Source organism: Sciurus carolinensis, chromosome 14, assembly GCF_902686445.1.
Source record: "Sciurus carolinensis chromosome 14, mSciCar1.2, whole genome shotgun sequence".
In the NCBI taxonomy this organism is placed as follows: Eukaryota; Metazoa; Chordata; class Mammalia; order Rodentia; family Sciuridae; genus Sciurus; species Sciurus carolinensis.
In genome coordinates this window covers 33,864,694-33,888,133 of record NC_062226.1, presented here as the reverse complement: position 1 = coordinate 33,888,133, position 23,440 = coordinate 33,864,694, and the positions used below count along the sequence as shown (strand labels likewise).

The following is a 23,440-nucleotide window of genomic DNA, read 5'->3' as shown; positions in this document are numbered from 1 at the left end:
ACAGTCCATAGTCCCAGTCTCACCTCTACTCTTTCTGGGTGGCACTGGACAAGTCAGTGGAGTTTTGTGATCTGGTTGCCTCTGATTTAATTGGAACGGCCACCCACTAACTGAAAACTTACTACACCAAGTACTGTGATTAGGGGTTTCTATATTATTTTCCAGCGTCAGATAAAACGGGGAAAAAAAAAATCGCTCAGGAAGACCAGCATATTCATGAAGAGCTGGATTCAACCAGTCCTCGGATTTCGACTCCGCATTCCCTGTTTTTTCCATTACCCCGTAGGGCGCGCTCTGCTTACGCCCTTCGGAACTGGACACAGACTAAGCCCTGCGCAGGTGACCGTCAGCCTCCTTCTGAGGTCTGCAAGGACCCGGGAGCAGTCAGAGTTCGCGCTTACAGGAAAGCAGTCACACTCCCCGCTCAAGAGGAGCAGGACTTCCTCCGCCCGCCCCACGACTCTGCCGCTGGAGGCCCCGCCCCCAGCTCCGATTGGCTACCGGGAGCGAGGCGGGGCCCAGAGATTGGCTGCGCGGCGGCCGCGGGCTGACGTGGAGAGGCCGGAGTGCGGGCTGGCTGGGCTGCGCCCTCCGCAGAGTGAGGCGGCGGCGGCGCCGGGCCCACGCTGGCGGTGAGGTGCGGGAGCGCGAGCCGCCGCGATGCCGCTGGAGCTGGAGCTGTGTCCCGGGCGCTGGGTGGGCGGGCAGCACCCGTGCTTCATCATCGCCGAGATCGGCCAGAACCACCAGGGCGACCTAGAAGTGGCCAAGTGCATGATCCGCACGGCCAAGGTGAGGGGCGCGGCCGCCGGACCCCAGGACACCTTCCCCTCTCCGTGCCCTGCATCCCGCCTGTCCTCCCTCTCGCCTTTTCCTTTTTCTGAGTCGTTCCCACCTCTCTCCCTCACCCCTTCCGCCTCCCCCCTGACGTGTCTGCCTTCAGCAGCTGCCTCCTAACCCCACCTCTTACCTTCCCCTCTGGTGCTGGAATCATCTCCCGATTCAGACTTGATCAGATCTCAGCCTTGTCTACCACCGTCAGTGGCTCCCTTCGTAGCCCGAGATCTTAGTGGCCCTGCCACTTCCTGCCTATCGTATTTCGTCTGACATCCTCCTGCGACACTGACTGACTTCCAGGAAATTAAAGTCCCTGGGAGTTGCTGTGGTCTCTCTCCCCTGCCACTCCCTGTGTTTGGAGTGCGAAGTGGTTAAAAACCCGGGCTCTGAGTTCAAATTCTGCCAGTTTCTAAACTTCTCTGAGCCTCCGTTTCCTCATTTGAAAACCCAGCTTGATAAATAGTAGTACTTCATAGAGTTGTTGGGAGAATGAAGTGAAGTAACTCACGTAAACTCTTGGCATTGGTGCTTGGCACATAGGACTCCATAAATGTCAGCTATTAGGGATATGATGTTTATGAATATTCGTGCTTCCTCTTCTCTTAGTAAATTTCCACTTACGTTCAGGACGACTTGGATGATTTCTCCCTCTTCTCCCATCACCTCTCCCCGCAACCCCAGTCCTGGGTATTGCATTGTGTTGTCGTTTATGCCTCTTTCTCCGTTAGACCAGGAAACCCCCTTGAGGATTGTGATAAGGTCTGCACTCTGATTGCTTGGTTTAGAGGTAGCACATGCCATCTTTCCTTTTCCTTCTTCAGTGCTGGTCACCTGATTTCATATCATTTTTGATTAGGTTTTTTCTTTTTCTTCTTTCAGAACTAACTGCTTTTATGGAAGCCTAACCACTGAATCATCTAAGTACTTTACAATTTTGGGCTTCTCACACTGACCCAAATGCTCTAAATTCACCATCTCACATAATTCCCATAACAACCCCAGGCCTGGAAGCTGTGGATTTTATTTTACTTATTTATGTGGTGCTGGGGATCTAAGGATTAAACCCAGGGCCTCTAGCATGCTAGGCAAGGGCTCTGCCACTGAGCTACATCCCCAACCATTATTGATTTCATTTTAAAGACTCAAAGAAGATAAATGACTCGCCTAAGGGCACACAACTAGCAAAAAGTGGTTTTAAAGGAACAAACAAACAAACAACAACAACAACAACATCAAATTGTTCTTAACCTCAGGGCTCCAACCTTTTGTACTATAAAGTTATTTTCTAGGGGAAATGAGTGCTTTTAATTTAGAGGAGCAGTCTGTTTTTCTAAGGTGTGACCTCTTTGCATGCTGAAGTTGTAAAAATACCTAGAGATAAGGAAGCCATGGAAACATAGTTTTTCTTCATAGTTTCTCTCTTAATTTTGTAAGATAGTTCTCCTGGGGGAAAAGAATGATGGGATTGGGGCTATATTATGGTGCAGAGAGCTCTGGACTAGAATCAGTACACCATTTACTGGCTCAGTCATCTTGAGCTGGTGACTTTTCTTCTCTATGTCTCAGTTTTTCTTGGTTTACAATATGTATAGGTACTTTGTTTAAAAATTAACACAGTGGAATTTCTTGAAATCCTTTTATTTCCAGATTTATTTATTTGGACTTTGTTGCCATTTGTAAATAGAGTCACATTTGCAAGCCTAGTTACCCATAGTTATGTACATGCTGACTTGCAATTCTTTTTTTTTTCTTTTCTCTACTTCCCCAGGACTGGGGATCAAACCCTGGGCCTTGTGTATGCTCTTCTACTGAGCTACTGCCCTCACCCTGTTTGCAACGCTAAAAATAGCTTTTTTCACTTAGTTTTATTTTATTATAATAAAATATATTATGATGATGTGTAGATTTGGGTGCAAATAAAATATCACGCCCTTTGCTCATGGTGGACTTCTGATGCTTGTTTTTTTGGTTTTTATTTGTTTGTTTTTTGTAGTACTGGGGATTGAACCCAAGGTCTTGCACTTGTTCGTTCTACCACTGTGCCACATCCCCAGCCCTTGATTCTTGGTTTTGTCATCAGAGCAGCAATAACACCTCAAATGAAGAAACTTTCAACATTCTAGTAAAACAGCAACAGTGACTATTTTCTGAACCTAGAGTTCACATAGCATTGACCAGCTAAAGAAATTGCTCATGTTTAGAATAGAAGAGGAGGAAGCTACTTTCTTCTCATACAACCGAGGCTTTGGGCCTTGTGGTCTACATCTGGACAATGAGAAGTCTTTTACCAGGGTCACTTGCAGTTCTAACATTCTTTCACCTTCTTTCCAGTCTCAAATCCTGACTGTGCTATCTTGTGATTTTAATTTTTTTCCAGGAGTGGGAGTCCATTGATGATTCTGGGCCCGAGAGGTTCTCAACAGCATGAATACCTCTGTGTCTACAGAGATGGCAGTAAGCTGAGACTTTAGAGGGTCTTGCCTAAGCTTTCTTTTGAGTAGTTTTTTGAAACAATCTTGGGCGATGGGAGGCAGATTTATAATACAGCTTCAGCTTTTAAAGTCAGATGGTCCAGCTTTGTTTTTGGTTTTGGTGGCACTAGGGATTGAACCCAGGACTGTGTGCATACAAGGTGAGCACTCTACCTTGAGCTGCATCCCTGGCACATTTTTTTTTTTTTTCAGGCAGGGTCTCCCTAAATTGCTCCAACTTGGAATCCTCCTGTCTCAGCTTCCTAAAGAACTGGCATTAGCTGGGCGTAGGGGTGCACACCTGAAATCCCAGCAACTTGGAAGCAGTTCCCACCCCCATTCCTTTTTGTCTCTGTCAATTTACATTGTCTTTAAAAAAAAAGTTGTCATCACAGTTGCCCCAGCATTTCTGCTGAGAATGCACAACAGGTCGTGGACAGGTGTCCTACTGTGTGTTGTAGGAGTGTGGAGCCGATTGTGCCAAGTTCCAGAAGAGTGAGCTGGAATTCAAGTTTAATCGGAAAGCCCTAGAGAGGCCATACACTTCCAAGCATTCGTGGGGGAAGACGTATGGGGAGCACAAACGCCACCTGGAGTTCAGCCACGACCAGTACCGGGAGCTGCAGCGATATGCAGAGGAGGTCGGCATCTTCTTCACTGCTTCTGGCATGGATGAGGTGAGCCCCCTGCCCCTCTGTCACATGCCACTTTAGCAGACCCAGGGGAGAGCAGGCAGTGTGGTGTCTTTTGGCTTAGAGCCAGCTCCAGCCACCTTTACTGTGCCCAGCTAAGTGGGAAGCCAGCAGGTGCAAAGGCCCAGTGAAGTTGGTGAGAAGGCTACTATAGTTTAAAAAACAAGTTGTCTCTGGAAATAGGCAACAGCCACACTGCACCCCCAGGGTCCCTCAAGTTCATGGTACACCCCAGCTGGGCTAGGTTCTCCCAGTGGAAAGTGGCCTAGATTGGGCTCCAGAACATGTTGCTGGAGAGTGTCTGGCTTAGTAAGGTGGCATTGGCATCACTCAGAAGGGAGTGTCTCACAGGCTGGTGACAGGTAGGTTCTGACTTTGCCGTGCTTACATCCTGGAAGGATCCAGCTGGTACCAGGTTCTGGGTCCCATGTGCACCGTGACATAAAAATATTCTTAAGTTTTGTCTTCTTGGTGGTGGTGGTGCATCCTGCAATCCTCCCAACAGTGTTTTGAAAGAACAGTATTTAACTATGGGGCAAAATGCTGTGATTTGTCTGTTGAAAACATTCCTATTTTTTTTAGTGATACCATGGAGAATCTTAGAAACTCCCAGGCTGTGCCCACATTCAGAAAGATGAACACCTTAATGTCCTTAAACCCAGGGTCACTTTCCTACACCCCTAGTCCTTTTTATTTTTTGAGACAGTGTCTCACCAAGTTGCCTGGACTGGCCTCAAACTTGTGATCCTCCTACTTCTGCCTCCCAAGTTGCTGATAATGACAGGCTTTTGCCACCACCCCTGGCATTTGTAGGTCCCATCTAATACTCATTTCTGGGTCTGAGGATGTAGCTTAGTGGTAGAGCACTTGCCTAGCATGCACAAGGCCCTGGGTTTGATCCCCAGGACCATTAAATACGTAAGCAAAGTATACTTCATAGTTTACAGAGCATTTTCACCTACAGTAATATATCTTATCCCTACAGTACCCCATTTTACAGATGAAAAAATGAAGGGTCAAAGGAACCAGGAAGTTTGTTCAGTGTTAGATGCCAGGAAATGGGTCTTGAAGGCAGCACATCTGCCTAGTGCAGTCTGCTCACCTGCCCTCTGCGTCACTCTGGGCTCCAGAGTTGTAGACTCAGGCAGTAAATATCTGAAAGCTCATCACAGTCTCTGGGCTTCCCCTGCTCTTCCCCACCCTTGATACTGGCTGAAGTCTGATGTTCAGGAGACTTGACCCAGGAGCTGCCTTAGGGGGAAGGGGACAGGTTTTTTTGTTGTTGTTTTGTTCTTCATTTTAGGAAAATCTACCCATAGATGTTGCTTAGACATATTGCTGATCTTTAGTCGTTCCTGCCCTGCCCCCACCTCCAGTTTTCCCAGCCTTGGGCAACCACTGACCTACTCATGTCTCTGTAAACTTGACTCTTCTGGACAGTGCAGATAACTTGATCATACCACGTGTGGCCCTTTGAGTTGGGCTCCTTTCATGTAACATGTTTTCAAAGTTCATCTGTATTGCAGCATGTGTCAATACTGCTTCACTCCTTTTTATGGCTGAATAGTAGCCAGTGTTATGGATAGTCCATATTTCATTTATTCTTTTATCAGTTGATGTACATTTGGGTTGTTTCTGCTTTGGGCTGTCATGAATAATTCTGCCATAAACATTCACATACAAGTTTTGTATGGATGTTTTCATTTCTCTTGGGCATGTGTGGGAGTGGAATTGCTGGATCACGTGGTGACTTTATGTTTAACTTTTTTGAGGAACTGACACTATTTTCCGGAGTGGCTGCATCCTTTTATATTCCCACCAGCCATGTCTGAGCATTCCAATTTTTCCACATCCTCACCAACATTTTATTTCTGTCTTGATTCGAACCATCCCATTGGGTGTGAAGTCCTAGCTCATTATGGTAGTGCATTTCCCTGCGCTAACGATGAACATCTTTTCTTGTGCATATTGGTTGTACATATATCCTCTTTGGAGAAAAAAGTTATATTTATTTATTCTAAATGCAAATTCTTAGATAAATAAGTACCAACATTTTTTTCCTATCCTATAGGTTTTTTTCACTTACTTGATGGTATCCTTCAAAGATCAAACACAAAATCCAATTTTTTCTTTTGTGCTTGTCTAGTCTTATGATTTAAAGTTTTTCCAGGTCTGATATTGAACCCAGGGTCTTGTACATGCTAGGCAAATGCTTTACCACTGAGCTACATCCCCAGTCCTTTAATTTCTCTGTTTTAAACCACATTGAATTGTCACTGTACAGTCATCAGTATAGCTAAATAACAAGAGATGATTACACCAGATGGTGGCAAGGGTGCAGAGAAAGTGGATCACTCATGCACTGCTGGGGGTAAGGTATGTAGAATGGTCTAATGACTCTAGAAAATAGTATGAAAATTTCTTTCTTTTTATTTTTTATTTTTTGAGGGGGTACTAGAGGTTGAACTCAGGTGCACTCAACCACTGAGCCACATCCCCAGCCCTATTTTGTATTTTATTTAGAGACAGGGTCTCACTGAGTTCTTTAGCACCTGACTTGTGCTGAGGCTGACTTTGAACTTGAGATCCTCCTGCCTCAGCCTTCCAGGCCACTGGGATTACAGGTGTGCACCACCACATCCGGCATAATTTCTTTCTTTTTAAAACAGCTTTATTGAGAAATAATTTACATATTGTACAATTCACCCACTTAAAGTGATAGTTTCTTTTAAAATCAGATTGGGCTTATCATATGGACTGCCAGTTGTCATTTGGTACTATTCCTAAAGAAATGAGGACTAGGATGTGATCAGGGGAAAAATGCTTGTCTGGCATGCTCAAGGCCCTGGGTTCAATCCTAGGTATTGCAAAAACTGACAGCAAGAATCTATACATGAATGTCCACAGAACCTTTATTCATAGTAGCCGAAAACTAGAACAACCCAAGCATTCTTTAGCAGGTGAATGGTTAAAGTCTGCTACATCCATACCACATGGTACTGATAGCAATGAAAAGGAATGAACTGTTGATGTACACAACAGCCGGGATGCTTATCAAGAGTATTAGTGCTAAGCCAGGTGTGGTGTCACATGCCTGTAATCTCAGCAACTCAGGAGGCTGAGGCAGGAGGATCACAAGTTTGAGGCCAACCTCAGCAATTAAGTGAGGCCTTAAGCAACTAAGCAAGACCCATCTCAAAATAAAAAATGAAAGCATTAGTGGTAAATCGCCATTGGGTTCAATCACTGTACCAAAAAAAAAAAAAAAAAAAAATATTAACGCTGAGCATAAAAGCCAGTCTCAGCTGGGCACAGTGGCACCTGTAATCCTAGCTACTTGGGGGTCTGACACAGGAGGATTGCAAGTTTGAAGCCAGCTGGGCAACATAGCAAGACCACAACAGCAACAAAAAGCCAGTGTCAGAAGGTTGCATACTATATGATTTTGTTTGTGCAACATTCTCAAAATAACAAAATTGTGCAGATGGAGAACAGAGGAGTAGTTCTGTGAGATTAGTCAGGGAAGGGAGTGTGGCTATGAAGGGTGACATGAGGGGTCCTTGCAGCGATGGCACCTTCTATGTGGCTGTGGTCTCATGAATTTGTGCCTATGGTAAAATCACATAGAATTAAATACAGGCACACAAAAATGACTATATTTAAACATGGTGAAATCTCAGTAAGATCAGAGGACTCATCAATGTCGGTCACCCAGCTATGCTGTTGTACCATAGTTCAGCAAGATATTGCCATTGAGGAAAGCGTACACAAGATCTCTATTATTTCTTACAGATGTGTGTCAACCTACAATTATCCAAAAATAAAAAAAATTAAAACTTAAAATTTTCTCAGTTTGAATTTTTAATTCATTAAATATGAATAGATATAATTCATTTAAACAAAACCTCTTTAGAGCCCTCAGTAATTTTTAAGAATGTAAAAATCAGAGTAATTGGGCCCCATGCTGAGTGGCGATCTCCCTTGCTGTGTGGTACAGGCCTCGGCCGTGTGCTGGACACCTCTGGTGCTTGGCGTGTGCTGCAGCTAATTGGTGCATGTCCTGGCTGAGTGGCACACTCCCTGGCCATATGGTGGTACTTTTGCTGTGAGGTATAGTACCCAGTGTGTATCTCTACCGTACAGTACTCACCTCTGCCCTGTGGCCCATACCCTGGCTGTGTGGTCCTGTGGCTAAAAACGTGGACTCTGGGATCACATTTTGAGTTGGAATATGGTTCTGCCTGAAATTACTGGTGTGTCCACATGAAGTTATTTTACCTCTTTGTGCCTTCTTTCTTCAGCTATAAAGTGGGGTTAGTAGCAGAAGCCATCTGGTCATTGTGAGGATTAAATATGATCACCGACATAAAGCACAGCACATAGTCAGTGCTCAGCAAATGTTAGGCTAAGATCTGGGACATCTGGGTGTTTCCCTGCCGGGGCCTCCATTTCCTTTTCTGTGTGTGGACAGGCTGCGTTCCCTGGGCTTCCCTACCCTGTTTCTCAGTTAGCAAAGAACCAGAGAAGATGGCCCCAAGATGGCTTACATGTGGGGTGAGGACTTTCTTCCAGGCCCCTGCAGGAGAAGGGCACCTCCTTGCATCTGTGACTGCTGAGGAAAGGCACTTCTGTAGGTCATCTCCCCAGGTGACTTTGGTTGAGGACCAGAAGCAGTTGGGAGGCAGAGAGGAGCCTGGGTGTTTGGTAGCAGAGGCTGGCTGCCTCTACCGGCACCGTTTTCTTGGTTCTTTTCCCTCTGCACGCCTGCAAGCCCTTGTGTCTGGAACACCTGCCGTGGCACCCTACTCTGAGCTCAGGTCCTGGTACTGAGGCTTCCTGTTTGACTTGGGCTCCTCCTGGAACCTCTTGTAGCTGCTACTGCCCCAGAGATTGTAAAGGTGTCCCCCTGAGGGCTGTGGGAGGCTTCAGTAAGGTGAGTCTTTGGGGGCAAGGACAGTGCCACGTCAGCATCCTCTTACCAGTGATAGCCGCCCTGTTCCCTGGAACCCTTGGAATTTCCCTGTTTCAGCCTGTTTGGGCAGGGAGGTTCCTCTGTCCTCAGAATGCTGTTTGTTCCCAGCTGGTCCCCTGGGATCCAGGGCACTCAATAAAATGCATTCTTAAGAACCTTTACAAGAGTTAATTGACTTTGATTTGCTGCACCAACATTTCCTGTCCGGCCAGCTGTTGGAGTGAGTCGTGCGTTGGTCCCTTCTTCTGTGTTTACCCAGTAAGTGGCTCCCACTATTTACCCACCCTGACTTCCTTATAGACAGTACATTTATGGAGTGCCGGTTTTCTCCACCCTGTGTGCTGTTCTAGGGTGTTCTCTTTGTGCTAAGGAAAGGTTAAGGTGTGTCGGAGTTTTATTAAGGCCAGAAAGCTATCTGGGCACTTGACTGAAAGGGGCGCTGAGACCTGTGCAACTCAGCTGGAGGAAGCAGCGTCTTCAGCCTGAGCAGGTGGTTCTTCCAAGGAAGCAGGTGGAAGCCACGTCCGTAGCAGGGGCCCCTGACGGGCACGCCTCCCTCACACGGTGACAGCTGCCCTTCCCTCCCTCACCTGCCTCTGCAGTGCCTTTTCCTTCCACTTCTGTTCCTTCCCTTGCCTCTGCGGCAGATGGCACTGGGCACTCGGATGAGCCAAGAGTTGAAGCAAGCCCGCCCTTTTTTGGCTCTGTGCTTCCCCCTCTCCCTGGAGCATCATCCCCGGTTGCCCCCAGCTCCTCACCATGGACTTGCCCCCCTCTCCTACAGGATTCAGAAATGGGGAGAGAAAGGGGATTTAGAGCCTCTGGCTTTACTACCCTTTTCCTATGACCCGTACCTTAGACCAGTGGTCCCCAAAGTTTCTCAGTACACAACACAAAAAGGAGGTTTTGTAGGCATATAGTCAATTCTCAATAATTAATTGATTTAGAGTTAAAAAGTTAAATTGATTTAGAGTTAAATACTTTTTAACACTAGATTGAAAGTTAATAAGTCCATTTACCGGGACCCTCTAAGGAACTAATGTTTTGGCATTTTCCCCAAACCAGTCTGTTGGGGGGACGCTTTTCTGTGCATTAAATCCACGTGGGTGCCTGAGGAGGATTTGATTTCCTTTCAGACAGACCCTAGAAGACAGGAAGGGAGGGAGAATTCATGAGGCTGCCTGGCTTCATTGTGTCCCGGATGGAAATGGGACCCAACAACAGGAAAGACAGGATGGGGGAAGCCATGGGGTCCATGGAGAGGAGATCACCAGGCTCTGATGCACCCTAAGGGACCCTGGGTGCACAGCAATGCCACGTCAGGTTGGAAGGTAGGACCTTCCAGATTGGTGAGTTGGCAGCCTTTGCAGAGTAAGGAATTCGAAGCAGCAGTTTTCTAACTGACCACTAGGTGGTGACAGATTCCCCCAGGAGGGCAGCAAAATGGTTCACACCCTTCCGCTCCCAGCAGGAATTGGCCCTTTTTCATCACTTAAAAATTAGAGAATTCCATGCAGATCTCACAGCCCCTACAGCGGAGCCACGATTTTTCCTGCATTTGGCCTCCCCACCTCTGCTTACTCAGCGCCTCTCTTGAGCTGGCTCGTTCACCTAGATGTTCATGCCCAGGAGGGCCACTTTCCCACCAGATTAGCATTATCTAAAAGAAAACTTAGTACAGGGTTTTCCCTCTTTACATAGAAAATACCTTCTTCAGCCACTAGGTACAGTCAGAAGGCTGGGAAAACTAGACTTTGCTTAATCAATATATTAAAAACTAACCAGTTGTGGTGTTAACATTCCCGTAATCCCAGCAACTCAGAAGGCTGAGGCAGGAAGATCTCAAGTTCAAGGCCAGCCTCGGCAGCTTAGGAAGACCCTGTCTCAAAATAAAAAATAAAAGAACTTGGGGTATAGTTCAGTGGGAAAGCACCCACAAGTTCAATCCACAGTACCCCAAAAACAAACAAACAAAAACCAGTTTTTGGTTCCATTTTAGGGTTGGCTAAAAGTGTGACACATACATAGGAGAGAATGAGATAGAAAAATATGGAAGGGAGGGGCTGGAGTTGTGGTTCAGTGGTAGAGCACTCGCCTGGCATGTGCGAGGCCCTGGGTTCGATCCTCAGCACCGCATAAAAATAATAAAATAAAGGTATTGTGTCCATCCACAACTAAAAAAAAAATATTGGAGGGCTGGGGAGATAGCTTAGTTGGTAGAGTGCTTGCCTTGCAAGCACAAGGCCCTGGGTTCGATCCCCAGCACCACAAAAAAAAAAAAAAAAAAAAAAAAAAAAGGAGGAAAAGAGAAAAAACAAAGCAGAGGAATGAGCAGCATGAACTGCATTTTAGGTGGTTCAGGCATTCTGTTCATACTGTACAGTGTCTCTTGGACCAAGAGGGTTACAGAATGCATTTGAACTGGCTTGGTAACCACTATTCATAGTTTCACAGCACTATATTTATTTATTTATTCGCTTGCAGTATTGGTGCTTTATATCTCCTGCCGTTTTTTTTTTGTTTGTTTTGTTTTTTAATTTTAACTTCGAGACAGGATCTCATTAAGTTGCTGAGGGTGGCCTCAAACTTGGAACCTTCCTGCCTCAGCTTCCTGAGTTGCTAGGATTGTAGGCAATGCACCACCATGCCTGGCTCACTTGTATGTTAATAGAAGATGTACAGAGGAGCAGTTTTCTCTGCACGCAGCAAGTGTTTGCAGTGGCTCTGTGCCTGCTAGGAAGATGGATGAAGTTCTGCCACAGTGGGTTGATTTAAAGAGCTACATGCAGAATGACCTTCTCATGATGTTTCTTACCACCTCCTACCCTCTGGACTTTTATGCTTGTTTATCTGATTCCTTGCTACTTAGAGTCTGATTCATGGACAGCAGCATTAGCATTACCCAGGAACTTACAGAAATTCAGACTTTCAGGCCCCATACTGTAGACAAACAGAATCAAAATTACATTTCATATTAGCAAGATCCCTGGGAGATTTGTATGCACATATTAAATCGTAAGACACACCGATCTGGCTCATTAAGTCCTAACTTACTTCTGAGTTCCAAGCAGCATTTTAGGTTAGAACATCCATATTTGGAACCATGTATATTATATGCAGCTTTTGGTATGCCAAATATACTTTAATGAGAGTAGTTTTTTGGGGATATTGTTATTTAACAGCAATCTGAGATTTTACTCTTATATCTATGATTCACTGATCACTCCAGCAAACATTTGCTGAGATTTCCCAATTCCTGAATTTTTAAAAATTTTATTATTATTATTATTTTTGTGATTCTGGGGTTGGAACCCAGGGTCTTGCACATGCTAGGCAAGTGTTCACCACTGAGCTGCGTCTCACACCCCAACATCCTCAGTGTTCCTGATGAATCCCAGCTAAGGATGTGGAGGACCCTAAATAGGTAACTTTAAGCACGGACGTTGTGTCGGGACACGACTGAGGCTTGCTTTTCTGTGGGCAGCATGGTTGAAGTCTGAAGGGACTTGGGCCTGACGGTGCCTGCCAGATATGGATCACTGGTTCAGGGCTGGACCACAAAATGCTCCATTTTCCCTTTTTGACAAGGATTAAAAAGGCCTCCTTTCCCGGCTGCTTGGCCCTGAGTGAAGGGGAAAGCTTTTGAGGGTCATTCACTTTCTCACTGTCAAGTTTACTGGGTCAAGATCGGGTCCTGACCCTCTCACTTTTATTCCCTGGCCTGGGCCCCTGGGGAAGGAAGGGTCTGGCCAGGACCCTTCCTTCCAGCAGTACGTGTGCGTTGGACAAATGGGTGGGTGGATAGGACTGAACGTTCAAGTTGGAATGAGGTGACTGAGAAAACAGTCAAGTCGTTGAGAGTCCCTCTGGGTCAGAGGAGAGGCTTTCCTATTCCTGCCTCACCCCTCCCCTGCCTCGAGAATAGGACTGTTCTAGAACAGTAGTGAAAAAGAGCTCCCTCTTTCATTTTTGTAGATGGCAGTTGAGTTTCTGCACGAGCTGAATGTTCCGTTTTTTAAAGTTGGATCTGGGGACACTAACAATTTTCCTTATCTGGAAAAGACAGCCAAAAAAGGTGAGTTTCATGTTTTGTCATAAAACCCGAGGGAGTCCAACCTTGGTATTTTTAACCCGTCTAGAGCAGCCCACTTTGAGGTAGATCTCATGCAGACAGACTTTGGACACCTCTTCAGTCAGTGTGTACTTCCAGGTTTTAATATTGCTAACCTGCAACAAGGTAAGGATATGGTAGTTTTCCAAGAATTTTTTTTTAATTAAAAAAATGTTTTTAAAACTGATCTTTTAGAAGTTGAGAGTAGAACAATGGTTGCCAGAGGCTGGGAAGGGTAGCGGGGAGATGGGACAGGTTGTTCAATGTGTACTAAATTATGTTAGATAAGAGAAATTAGTTTTTGTGTTTATTGCATAGTAGCAATGTGCCATTTATTATTATTATTTTTTTAATATTTTATTAGTTGTTGATGAACCTTTATTTATTTATTTGCATGTGGTGCTGAGAATTGAACCTAAGTGCCTCACACATGCTAGTCAAGTGCTCTACTACTGATCCACAGCCACAGCCCCACCATTTATTATTTAAAAAACACTGGGAGAAAGGATTTTGAAAGTTGTCATGACAAAGAAACAATGTTCGATGAGACGTACCTGCCCTAATTTGAACATTGCATAATATATATATATATATATATATACAGTTTAAATGTGTGTGTGCATGTGTGTGTGCGTGTAAACATTACATGGTACCCCATAAATATGCACAATTTTTTGATCAATTAAAAAATTATATAGGAAATGAAGGGTATGACACTATGTGAAAACTTTTTAGAGGAAACTGATTTGAAAAACATTCTGTAGGCATATTCTACCTACTGTCTATACATGATAATTTATAAAGCGGTGTAATAGCATGACTGATCTCATTTGACCCTCATAATAACCCTGGGATGGAAGCAGGTCAAATTACTCGGACACTTTCTACTTATTTCATAGACAAGACATCGTAAACTCAAAGCACAGTGGTGTGCCCAGGCACAGCTGGAAGTAGAAGCTCTGGGCCCTCACACTCAGCTTTATGCTCTTGAATTGGGGGTTGGTGGTCACCCCACCATGCTACAGGTTGAATGTCCCTTATCCAAAAAGCCTGGGGGCAGAAGTGTTGCAGATTTTGGAGCATTTCAGATTTCAGCTTTTCAGATAACCACACTGTGTGACCTCTTCGTCAGCTGAGATGCTCATCTTCTCAGTACTGTGACATTCCTCTATCCCCTTAATTTAATTCCCTTTGCTGAAGGGGAGCCTACATTTCCTATGACGAGGGCAAGAACCCATCACACTCATCTCTGTTCCCACAAAGTGGCTAGAAATGCTTGTTGGTTTAGTTGAATGGCGAGCACAGAAGTTGGGATGCGTCTGTGGGAGTCTAAACCCTTAAAAGACAGTTCGGGGCTCCTCAGGTCGTCCGATGGTGATCTCCAGTGGGATGCAGTCGATGGACACCATGAAGCAAGTCTACCAGATTGTGAAGCCCCTCAACCCTAACTTCTGCTTCCTGCAGTGCACCAGCGCCTACCCGCTCCAGCCCGAGGACGCCAACCTGCGCGTCATCCTGGTGAGCAGGAGGGAAGGTGCCATCTGATGGGGCCATGGCGTGATGGCTTTTTTCTGTGGGGAACGTAGAGAAGATAGAACCTTTTATATAACCAGAGTTCTAACCAACTGTGGCGTACTTTGTAATTTAAACATCCTTTGACAGTCTCGCTGTTGCAGATCAAATGAGAACCAAGTCGTTGACGAAGTGCATGTGTTCTAAAGAGGTTGGCTATAAATTTCTTTTTTTTTTTGGCACTGGGGATTGAATCCAGGGGCACTTAATCACTGAGCCACATCCCCAGCCCCTTTTTCTATTTTATTTTGAGACAAGGTCTCACTGAGCTGCTTAGGGCCTCACTAAGTTGCTGAGGCTGGCTTTGAACTAGTGCTCCTCCTGCCTCAGTCTCTCAAGCTGATGGGATTACAGGTGTGCCCCATTGTGCCTGGTCATAAATTTCTTAAATTTCTCCCATTATAAAATTTAAAATGGAGTCCTCATAATTGTCCTTCTTCTGTGAGTTACTGGCTCATATCCTTTCTTAGTATATTGCCCTTTTTTAAAAATTAGACTCTTTAGTTGGGTGTGGTGGTGCACACCTGTAATCCCAGGGACTTGGGAGGCTGAGACAGGAGAATTGTGAGTTCAAAGCCAGACTCAGCAAAAGCGAGTCGCTAAGCAACTCAGTGAGACCCTGTCTCTAAATAAATACAAAATAGGGCTGGGGATGTGGTTCAGTGGTCGAGTGCCCCTGAGTTCAATCCCTGGGTACCAAAAAAAGAAATACAAAAAAACCCAAAAAAAACAGCATTAAGTACGTTCACAGTGCCTTGCCACCATCCCCCCATCCATCTCCAGAATGTTTTCGTCACCCCAAACTGAAACTTTGACACCATTAAACACTCACTTCCCATTCCTCCCTCTCCCAGGATCCTGGCAATCACCATTCCCCTTTCTGTCTCTTTAAATATGAATACACTAGAAACCTCATGTGATTGGAATCCTACAGTGTTTGTCCTCCTGTGTCTGTCTTCTTTAATGTGTCTTCAGAGTTCATGCATGTATCACAATTTTGCATTTTAAGGCTGAATATGATTCTAGGGTTCACATTGTGTTTACTCTCCCATCCTTCGATGGCCGTAGGGTGGGTCCCACTCTTGGCTATAGCGGGAACGTTGCTGTGGTGGACATGGGTGGCGGGCATCTGTCTTTGTTCACTTTAAGTTGCAGGAGACCTTGACACCCTGGCCTTGGCTGCTGTGCTATTTGCTGGCTCTGTTATTGTCTAATTCTGAACATCCCTGATGCTCAAACTTGTGATAGTGACCACTTAAGGGAACTTTCTTCCAAGATTGTGTCTATTCCAACTCATTGTTTTACAGATGACAAAGTCCAGTCTTAGGGGCCAAGCTGGGACCACAGCTTGGGCTGAGTCCTCCTAGGCCTTGGTCTCTTATTGCCTCAGCTGTCTTGGATTAGGGATATTCAGCCTGGGCCATACTGTGCAGCCTCTTGCGGAAGTGCTCATCTTCCCCTTAGGACTGTGAAATCAATATTCTGACTAACGACTGAAGTTTAACTAATTGGAAATGGATGTGTGTGTGTGTGTATGTGTGTGTGTGTGTGTGTGCGCGCGCGTGCACGCATGCACTTATCATCAATACCTTGTAGTGACTTTAAATGTATAGGTAATTCCATGACCTGGCAACCTGCATTCCATTGCGCAAAGCTTGGTTTCCCAGGTCTTTGCCACCCAACTGTCCTGATCTTTTACGAAACCCTGCCTGAGTCTTTCTCCTTGCTGTACTTAAGCTTTCTGGTCATCCTCACTGACAAGGCTTGCCCACTGAGAATGTCTTGTTGTATTCAGTGAATTGTAACTATCTTATTAATTATTTAGCATTTTCACCAACAGACTGCTTTGGAATTGGACTGTATATATTATTGATGATATTTGTGCATATAGCACTCTTGCTTTCTGCAGTGCAGGTTAATTAAATGTGACAAATGAGTTTTGAATGAGTGTAGGTATTCAGTTTTAGTTATGCTGTTATTCCTGGTGGTTTTTGCAGGGTGAAACATTCTGAAAAAGCATTTCTTGGCACTGTTGTTGCAGTACTGGGGAAGGAGCCCCAGAGTCTTGCACATGGTAGGCAAGGGCTCTACCACTGAGCTACATCCCCAGCCCTTTTTTCAATTTTATTTCAAGTCAGGCTGAGTTCAAACTTGTGATCCTCCTGCCTCAGCTTCCAAATGCATTTGTGTGTGTGTGTGTGTAATGCTAGGCATTTGACCCCAGGGATGTGTATGTTAGGCAAGTGCTCTACCACAAAATACATTTTTTATTTTTATTTTTATTTTATTTCATTTTATTCTTGGTACCAGGGATTGAACCTAGGGGCATTTAATCATTGAGCCACATCCCCAGTCCTTTTTATATTTTATTTTGAGACAGGGTCTTGCTAAGTTGCTTAGGGCCTGGCTAAATTGCTAAGGCTGGCTTTGAACTTGAGATCCTCCTGCCTCAGCCCCCAAAGCACTGGGTTAATAGGCACTTGCCACCATACCCAGCTACAAAATGCATTCTTTTTTTGGCAGTGGTGATGGGGATACTGGGGATTGAACTCAGGGGCACTCAACCACTGAGCCACACCCCCAGCCCTATTTTGTATTTTATTTGGAGACAGGGTCTCACTGAGTTGCTTAGGGCCTTGCTAAGTTGCTGAGGCTGACTTTGAATTCCCAATCCTCCTGCCTTGGGCTCCCAAGCCGCCCACCACGCCTAGCTACAAAATGCATTCTTAATGATAATGATGACCATAGCTTTGGAGCATTTGCAATGCGCTGAGTGCCTTTCCTGCCTGCGAGCAACCCCTCACAGGTACTATTATTCCTCTCAGGAAACAGAGGCTGGAAGTATCTCCCCCATGGTTCGACAGCTAGTGAGTGGCTAAACTGGGTCTTGTCCCAGATCTGCCTGACTCCAGGGACTATGCACAAAGCACCACAGTGGGCGACCTTTTCTTCCTTTTCTATTTTAAAGGAGTATCAGAAGCTCTTTCCTGACATTCCCATCGGGTATTCTGGACATGAAACAGGTATAGCAATATCTGTGGCCGCAGTGGCTCTGGGGGCCAAGGTGTTGGAACGTCACATAACTCTTGACAAGACCTGGAAGGGGAGTGACCATTCGGCCTCACTGGAGCCTGGAGAACTGGCTGAGCTGGTGCGGTCCGTGCGCCTTGTGGAGAGGGCGCTGGGCTCCCCAACCAAGCAGCTGCTGCCCTGTGAGATGGCCTGCAATGAGAAGGTGGGTGCTGCCCGGCCCTGCGTGGCTCTGCCATTCTGAGGGGGACCTAGTGCACGTGCCTGAGAGGTGGGGTCTCTACCAGCCCTAGCCTTCTAGATCCATGAAAGGATAAAGGAATGCTGCCCCAACCTTTCTGACTTCGTTCAGGCTCATGTGAACAACTGGGGAGTGCGCTCCTCACTGGAAAACTCTGGCCTTTTCTCTGGTCAGATCACATTAGAGTCTTCCACTAAAAGTCCCTGAAGCCTGAGGCCCTGGTGCTGCTGGACTCCAAGAGATGGGCCAAATCTGGGGTCCTGTGGAGGGCAAAGCCTGTGGCATTTCTAAGCACGGGAGGCATGGCTGAATGCGCTGGTGGGCAGTGGTGCGGGTGTCCCTTGGCAGCATTAGCCTGGATGGGATGGTGAGGCTGAGCACGCTGCCTGGCACCCTGACCCCTCTCTGGACTTCTTGGAAGCTGTGGCCTGGACTTTCCTGCCTCAGTCATAGAGCCAGGCATCTCAGGGCTGCCACGCATGCAAACACTCCTCGTCTGCTGCAGGCTGTCTGGGTCAGGTCAAAGGTCAAAGGCCAGGCATACGTAGGGAAGCTCAGTCACATTTTATTCTAGCAGGGCCTACCTGCTGCTACCCCAAAATTAAAGGTGCACATATAATGGGAAATGAATAGTAAAAGGAAACAAGCTAACTTGTAGAGAAGAGGGGAGAGAAATCTACCAGAAATCAGAAGGGAGTGAAGCAGCTGAGCACATGATTTGCTCCTGAGCAAACAGTGAAACACAGTGAGGTGCATAATTTGATAATCATCAGTTGACAGATATGTTTTCCTGGCTCTACATTCCAAACAGAATTGATCTCTTGGGGTCTTTCCTGGAGAAGGTAGAGTAACATAACGGATTATTTTGAAGCATTGGTGGAGCAGAAACGCTGGTCATGAGCTGGTAGCCTTCATTCCTCCCACCTGCCTGTCCTGTCCCCTTCCTGTGGAGCCCTTTCCTGTCATTCAGATGATAGTCACTCTCCCTGACTTGTGAGCCCTGCCCCCACCTCCATTGTAGTTTTTTTTTTTTTTTTTTTTTTATCAAAATAGCCATCGTGTATGTGTCCCCAGAGTCAGCACCCTCCTCCAGGTTCTCGTGCTGGCTGTCTGCATCCTTGGTCAAGTCGCTGTCCTTTGTGGGCCTTAGATCCCCATGTTTACAGCGAGACGTTGAACTAGGTGAGGACGAGAGTGATGTAGCGTTCACGTACTGAGAGCATTCTGCATCCTAGCCTTCACAGCATCTCACAAGGCACCGGCACTGACGAATCCCAGCTACTCCGCAGGGGCTGAGGCAGGAGGATGGCAGGTTCAAGGCCAGCCTTGGCAATTTAGTGAGGACTTGTCTCAAAATAATAATTAAAATGGGTCTAGCCTGAGTTCAATCCCCAATACAGCAAAAAACAAAACAATAAAAGATACAAGCACTGTTTTTTCCCATTTTTCAGCAAAACTAGAACACTCTTATCCCCGCTGATGGGGCTCGGACCTGACTCTGGCTCCATAGCCGCATCCTAGACTGTAATGGCCTCTTCTGAGGCTGTGAAGTCATTCCACACTGGCTGAGGCCCTGAGTGTGTAATATTGTTCTGGGCATCGTGGGGACAACCGAGTCCTTGCTCTCAAGGTGCCTGTGGAGATTGATCAGGGACCTTGGGTGTGGAGCAATGTGTAGGGGATCCTTCTGTGAATCTGTCACTGAGTCTTCTTGTTGTCCACAGCTGGGCAAGTCAGTGGTGGCCAAAGTGAAAATTCCAGAAGGCACCATTCTCACACTGGACATGCTCACTGTGAAGGTCGGTGAGCCCAAAGGGTATCCTCCTGAAGACATTTTTAATCTGGTGGGCAAGAAGGTTCTGGTCACTATTGAAGAAGACGATACCATCTTGGAAGAATCAGTAGAAAATCATGGCAAAAAAATCAAGTCTTAAAATAAAGTGCCATTCTCTGAAGTCTCAAGTGCCTCGCTTGTACTGTGCAGTGTGTTGGGTGAGCTGGGGCAGGAGTGCTGGTCTCTGGGGACCTGCCTTTCATCCACCCCAAGCCCCTTACATTTCTGGGCCAGGCCCAGTGTCTAGTCCATTAAAAAGATAGAAAGAGCTGGCGCCGTGGCATACGCGTGTATCCCAGCAGCTCGGGAGGCCGAGGCAGGAGGCTCATGAGTTCAAAGCCAGCCTCAGCAACAGTGAGGTGCTAAGCAACTCAGTGAGACCCTGTCTCCAAATAAAATACAAAAAAGGGCTGGGGATGAGTGCCCCTGAGTTCAATCCCCGGTACCAAAAAAAAAAAAAAAAAAAGGAGAGACACAAGAAGAGCAAATGAGGCAGTCTCTGCTTCAAGCTGGCTGTCCCAGAGGACAAAGACAAGTACATGTCCTGCAGTCTCTGTGGCCACTTGGAGGTGTGAGCTTTCTTTGAGCCTTCATGCTCGTCCTGCAGAGCCAAACCCGAGTGACCGGAGGTCTTGCTTCCTACCAGACCTCCAGCTGCCTCTCCTCTCTTTTTCCCTTATCCCCTCCTTGCCCTTGGGGGTATCCAGTCAGCATTGTGTGGTGGTCACTTGGCATTAGAGAAAGGACTGGGGATTTGTCAGAACATCTTGTGGGCCGAGGAAAGCGCTCCTATCTCTGAGCAAATAAGACAGAAGTGAAACGAGCTTCTCTGCTTCTGCTGACTGGTGAGGTCTGCGTAAACTAAAGGCCTCTGCAGCCCAGAAAGCCCATTTCTTCTCCACTACCACTAAGTGGCGTATTGCAGCCCTTAATGGTGGCCTGTACCCTCCAGTGCCACAGCAGACCCCAGCAACTCACTGCCAATTTCTTCTTTTTGGGTTTTTTTTGTACCAGGGATTGAACCCAGGGATGCATAACAACTCAGCCACATCCCCAGCCCTTTCTATTTTTTATTTAGAGATAGGGTCTCACTAAATTGCTTAGGGCCTTGCTAAGCTGCTGAGGCTGGCTTTGAACTTGTGATCCTCCTGCCTCAGCCTCCTGAGCCGCTGGGATGACAGGTGTGCACCACCGCACCCAGCTTCTTTCTAGGTTCTTGTCTCATGAGTGAAATCCACCCACACGGATGAGTGAGTGTAAGAGTAGGATTTATTCAAGTAGGAATCGAAACAGAACCCCTGCCAGATGAGAGGGGACCCAGTAGGGGTTGCTGCTTGAGTGGGCTAGTCTAGGGGTTTATACAGCACTTGAGTCAATGCTACTGGTCCAAATTTATGCTAATCAGGGTTTGGAAAAGCTATTGGTTAGCCCTGCAATCTCCTTTAGGGTCTGGCCCACTTCTGTTTTCCTGCCACTCCAAGGGAGGTTGAGGTTGGCAGATAGCGGATGCTCAGGGCCTGGGGCTGCTGTGCTGTGTGGAACAGGCCTCCGCACCGAGCCTGTCCTTCAGCACCACTGGGGCCCCACAGGTCATTGCACCCTGGCTCACTTGTGCCTCAGGCCTGTGCTTGCCTGTCAGGCTCTGCACAGCCCGTGACCTGTACTTGCTGCCTGAGTTCCAGCCTGCCCATTCCACCGCTCTGCTGCCACTTCTCTGAGAGGATTAGTGGGCCTGCTGTGTGGCTTGGAGGCAGTGAGCCAAGTCAGAAGTGGCACTCACTCTTTCTTTCAGCAAATCCCCAGGACTTGCTCTCTGCTGGGCTCTGCTGAGTACAAGGGACACAACAGTGAGCAGCCCCAGTCCCTTCCTCATAGAACTGGTTCTCAGACAGGCAGGTGCAGAAGCCAGAGCACAGCGAGTAAACCAGAGGGCGCAAGCGCACAAGGGAAGAAAACAGATGTGTACAGGGATGGGCAGCAGGGGGCTCAGAGCTGGCAAGTTTGGATCTGAGGGTGATGCAGAGATGAGTCCTTCCACAATCAACAAAATAATTTTATGTCACATAAAATTACAAACCCAGCTGTCACAGCTCCTCATTGTTTTACTTCCTTGAACTAGCACAGCGTGAACCTTTTACAGACAGTTCCCTTTGCTCTCTTGAATTGATACTGAGATTAATCCTTTTCAAATATCTTTTCAAATTCATAATCTGTTTATATTTATTTGACTTTTACTATATAACTCCTCTTATTTCAAAGTGTATTTGAGTGTCTTTTCAAATGCATATAATTAGCCTTTTGAAGTTTCTTTACTTGTGTGGGGTCTCCTCCCGTGGATCCCAAAACAATGTCTGGAGAGGGCTGTGTCTGTGGCCGGGTGAGGTCAGTCCCGGGCTGTACTTGGGTAGAGGAGAAGCTGCTCATGGATGTGCTAAGTGTGACAGCATCAGTTTCTGGTTAGTGTCCCTGCACCTTCATTTCTCCCTGGAAGCAGAGGTTAGTAAATAGTTTCTTCTGGGTACAGTGGTGCACGCCAGTAATCCCAGCTACTTCAGAGGGTGAGGTAGGAGGATGGCAAGTTCAAGGCCAGCCTTGGCAATTTAGTGAGACCCTGTCTCAAAATAAAAGGGCTGGGGATGCAGCTCAGTTGTGAGTGCCCTGGGTTCAGTCCCAAGTCCTGTATACACACACAAAAACCCAGTTTGATTTGATAGCCTTTTTTTCCCCACACAGAAGTAGAGTGACATTTAAGCAAATACCCAAGATGCCCTAACAAGAAGAGACATAATGTGGCAGAAGAGAGATGTGTTCCAGGGCCTGGGTCCGGAAGAAAAGGAGGGAAGGGCCTGGACTGTAGCTGAGAATATGCAGGCTGGTTTCTAACGCAGAAGTGGGTCACCTCTAGGTGCTGGCAGCCTAGATGGCAGAAGGGTCCAGGTTGCTCTGTAAACACCAAATTGGATTCTCCAAAGGGGAGGAATTGATGCAACTGAGAATTAGAAGAGCCTCTGAGGCCACAGGACTCAGTTCCTGCCTCTGAGGGCTGTGTCTTGCATTGGAGAGAATGAAGGAGGGCCTCTGTCTAGACTGCTTCCCATCGTAGCACGCAGAGACGATGACAGCATGTGGAGTATGTGCGGGTGAGTTATGAGGATGCTAGCTACCAGTAACGGCTGCTTAAAAGGTGCCTCTCGCTTTACCAGGGTACCCCGAGCTGAAGGACTGACATCTGGGCACACCTCTGGCCAGCTCCAGGGGGGAAGCTCAGGTCTGGAAGACATCCCTGAGCATCTGCCACGGGAATGTGTAGTGCAGCCCCACGAGGCAGCAGGTAATCCTGAGAGATCCCTACCCCTAAACACACGGTGCCCCATGTGTAAGAACTGCTGAGAGTCGCGGGAGTTGAGACAGGAGCAAGGTGGGAGAGGGGGCGCTGGCTGGAAAGACTTCCAGAGGCGGTGGCGCTCTAGTTCAGGCTTGCAGGCTGCATAGTGACTGAGGGAGGATTCGTGTGCAGGTTTGGGAAATGCCCCTGCTGTGCCCAAGGACTAACAATAGCAGGAGTGGCACATGGGACAGAAGGGCGGGCTTAAAGGTCTGCCAGTCGGGCTCTGTTCTGTGGGCAGTAGGGAGTTTCTGAGCAGGGCATGCAAAGCTCCATAACACTATCTGGGCTAGGA

The 23,440-nt window shown here is 46.8% G+C and overlaps 1 protein-coding gene across 1 annotated transcript; it reads left to right on the top strand.

The window, feature by feature from the left end:
• Nucleotides 1-573: 573 nt before the first annotated feature.
• Nans (N-acetylneuraminate synthase) lies at nt 574-19,888 on the top strand. Its single transcript, XM_047525676.1, has 6 exons — nt 574-792; nt 3,770-3,985; nt 12,948-13,047; nt 14,447-14,601; nt 17,624-17,890; nt 19,651-19,888. The coding sequence occupies exons 1-6, from the start codon at nt 661-663 to the stop codon at nt 19,858-19,860; spliced, it is 1,080 nt and encodes a 359-aa protein (XP_047381632.1). The 5' UTR covers nt 574-660; the 3' UTR covers nt 19,861-19,888.
• Nucleotides 19,889-23,440: the final 3,552 nt, after the last annotated feature.

Coding starts and splice junctions, on each gene's coding strand:
- Nans (XM_047525676.1), top strand. CDS start 661: ATGCCGCTGGAGCTGGAGCTGTGTCCCGGGCGCTGGGTGGGCGGGCAG. Junction 3,986..12,947: donor CTGCTTCTGGCATGGATGAG/GTGAGCCCCCTG, acceptor TCATTTTTGTAG/ATGGCAGTTGAGTTTCTGCA. Junction 13,048..14,446: donor GGAAAAGACAGCCAAAAAAG/GTGAGTTTCATG, acceptor GGGGCTCCTCAG/GTCGTCCGATGGTGATCTCC.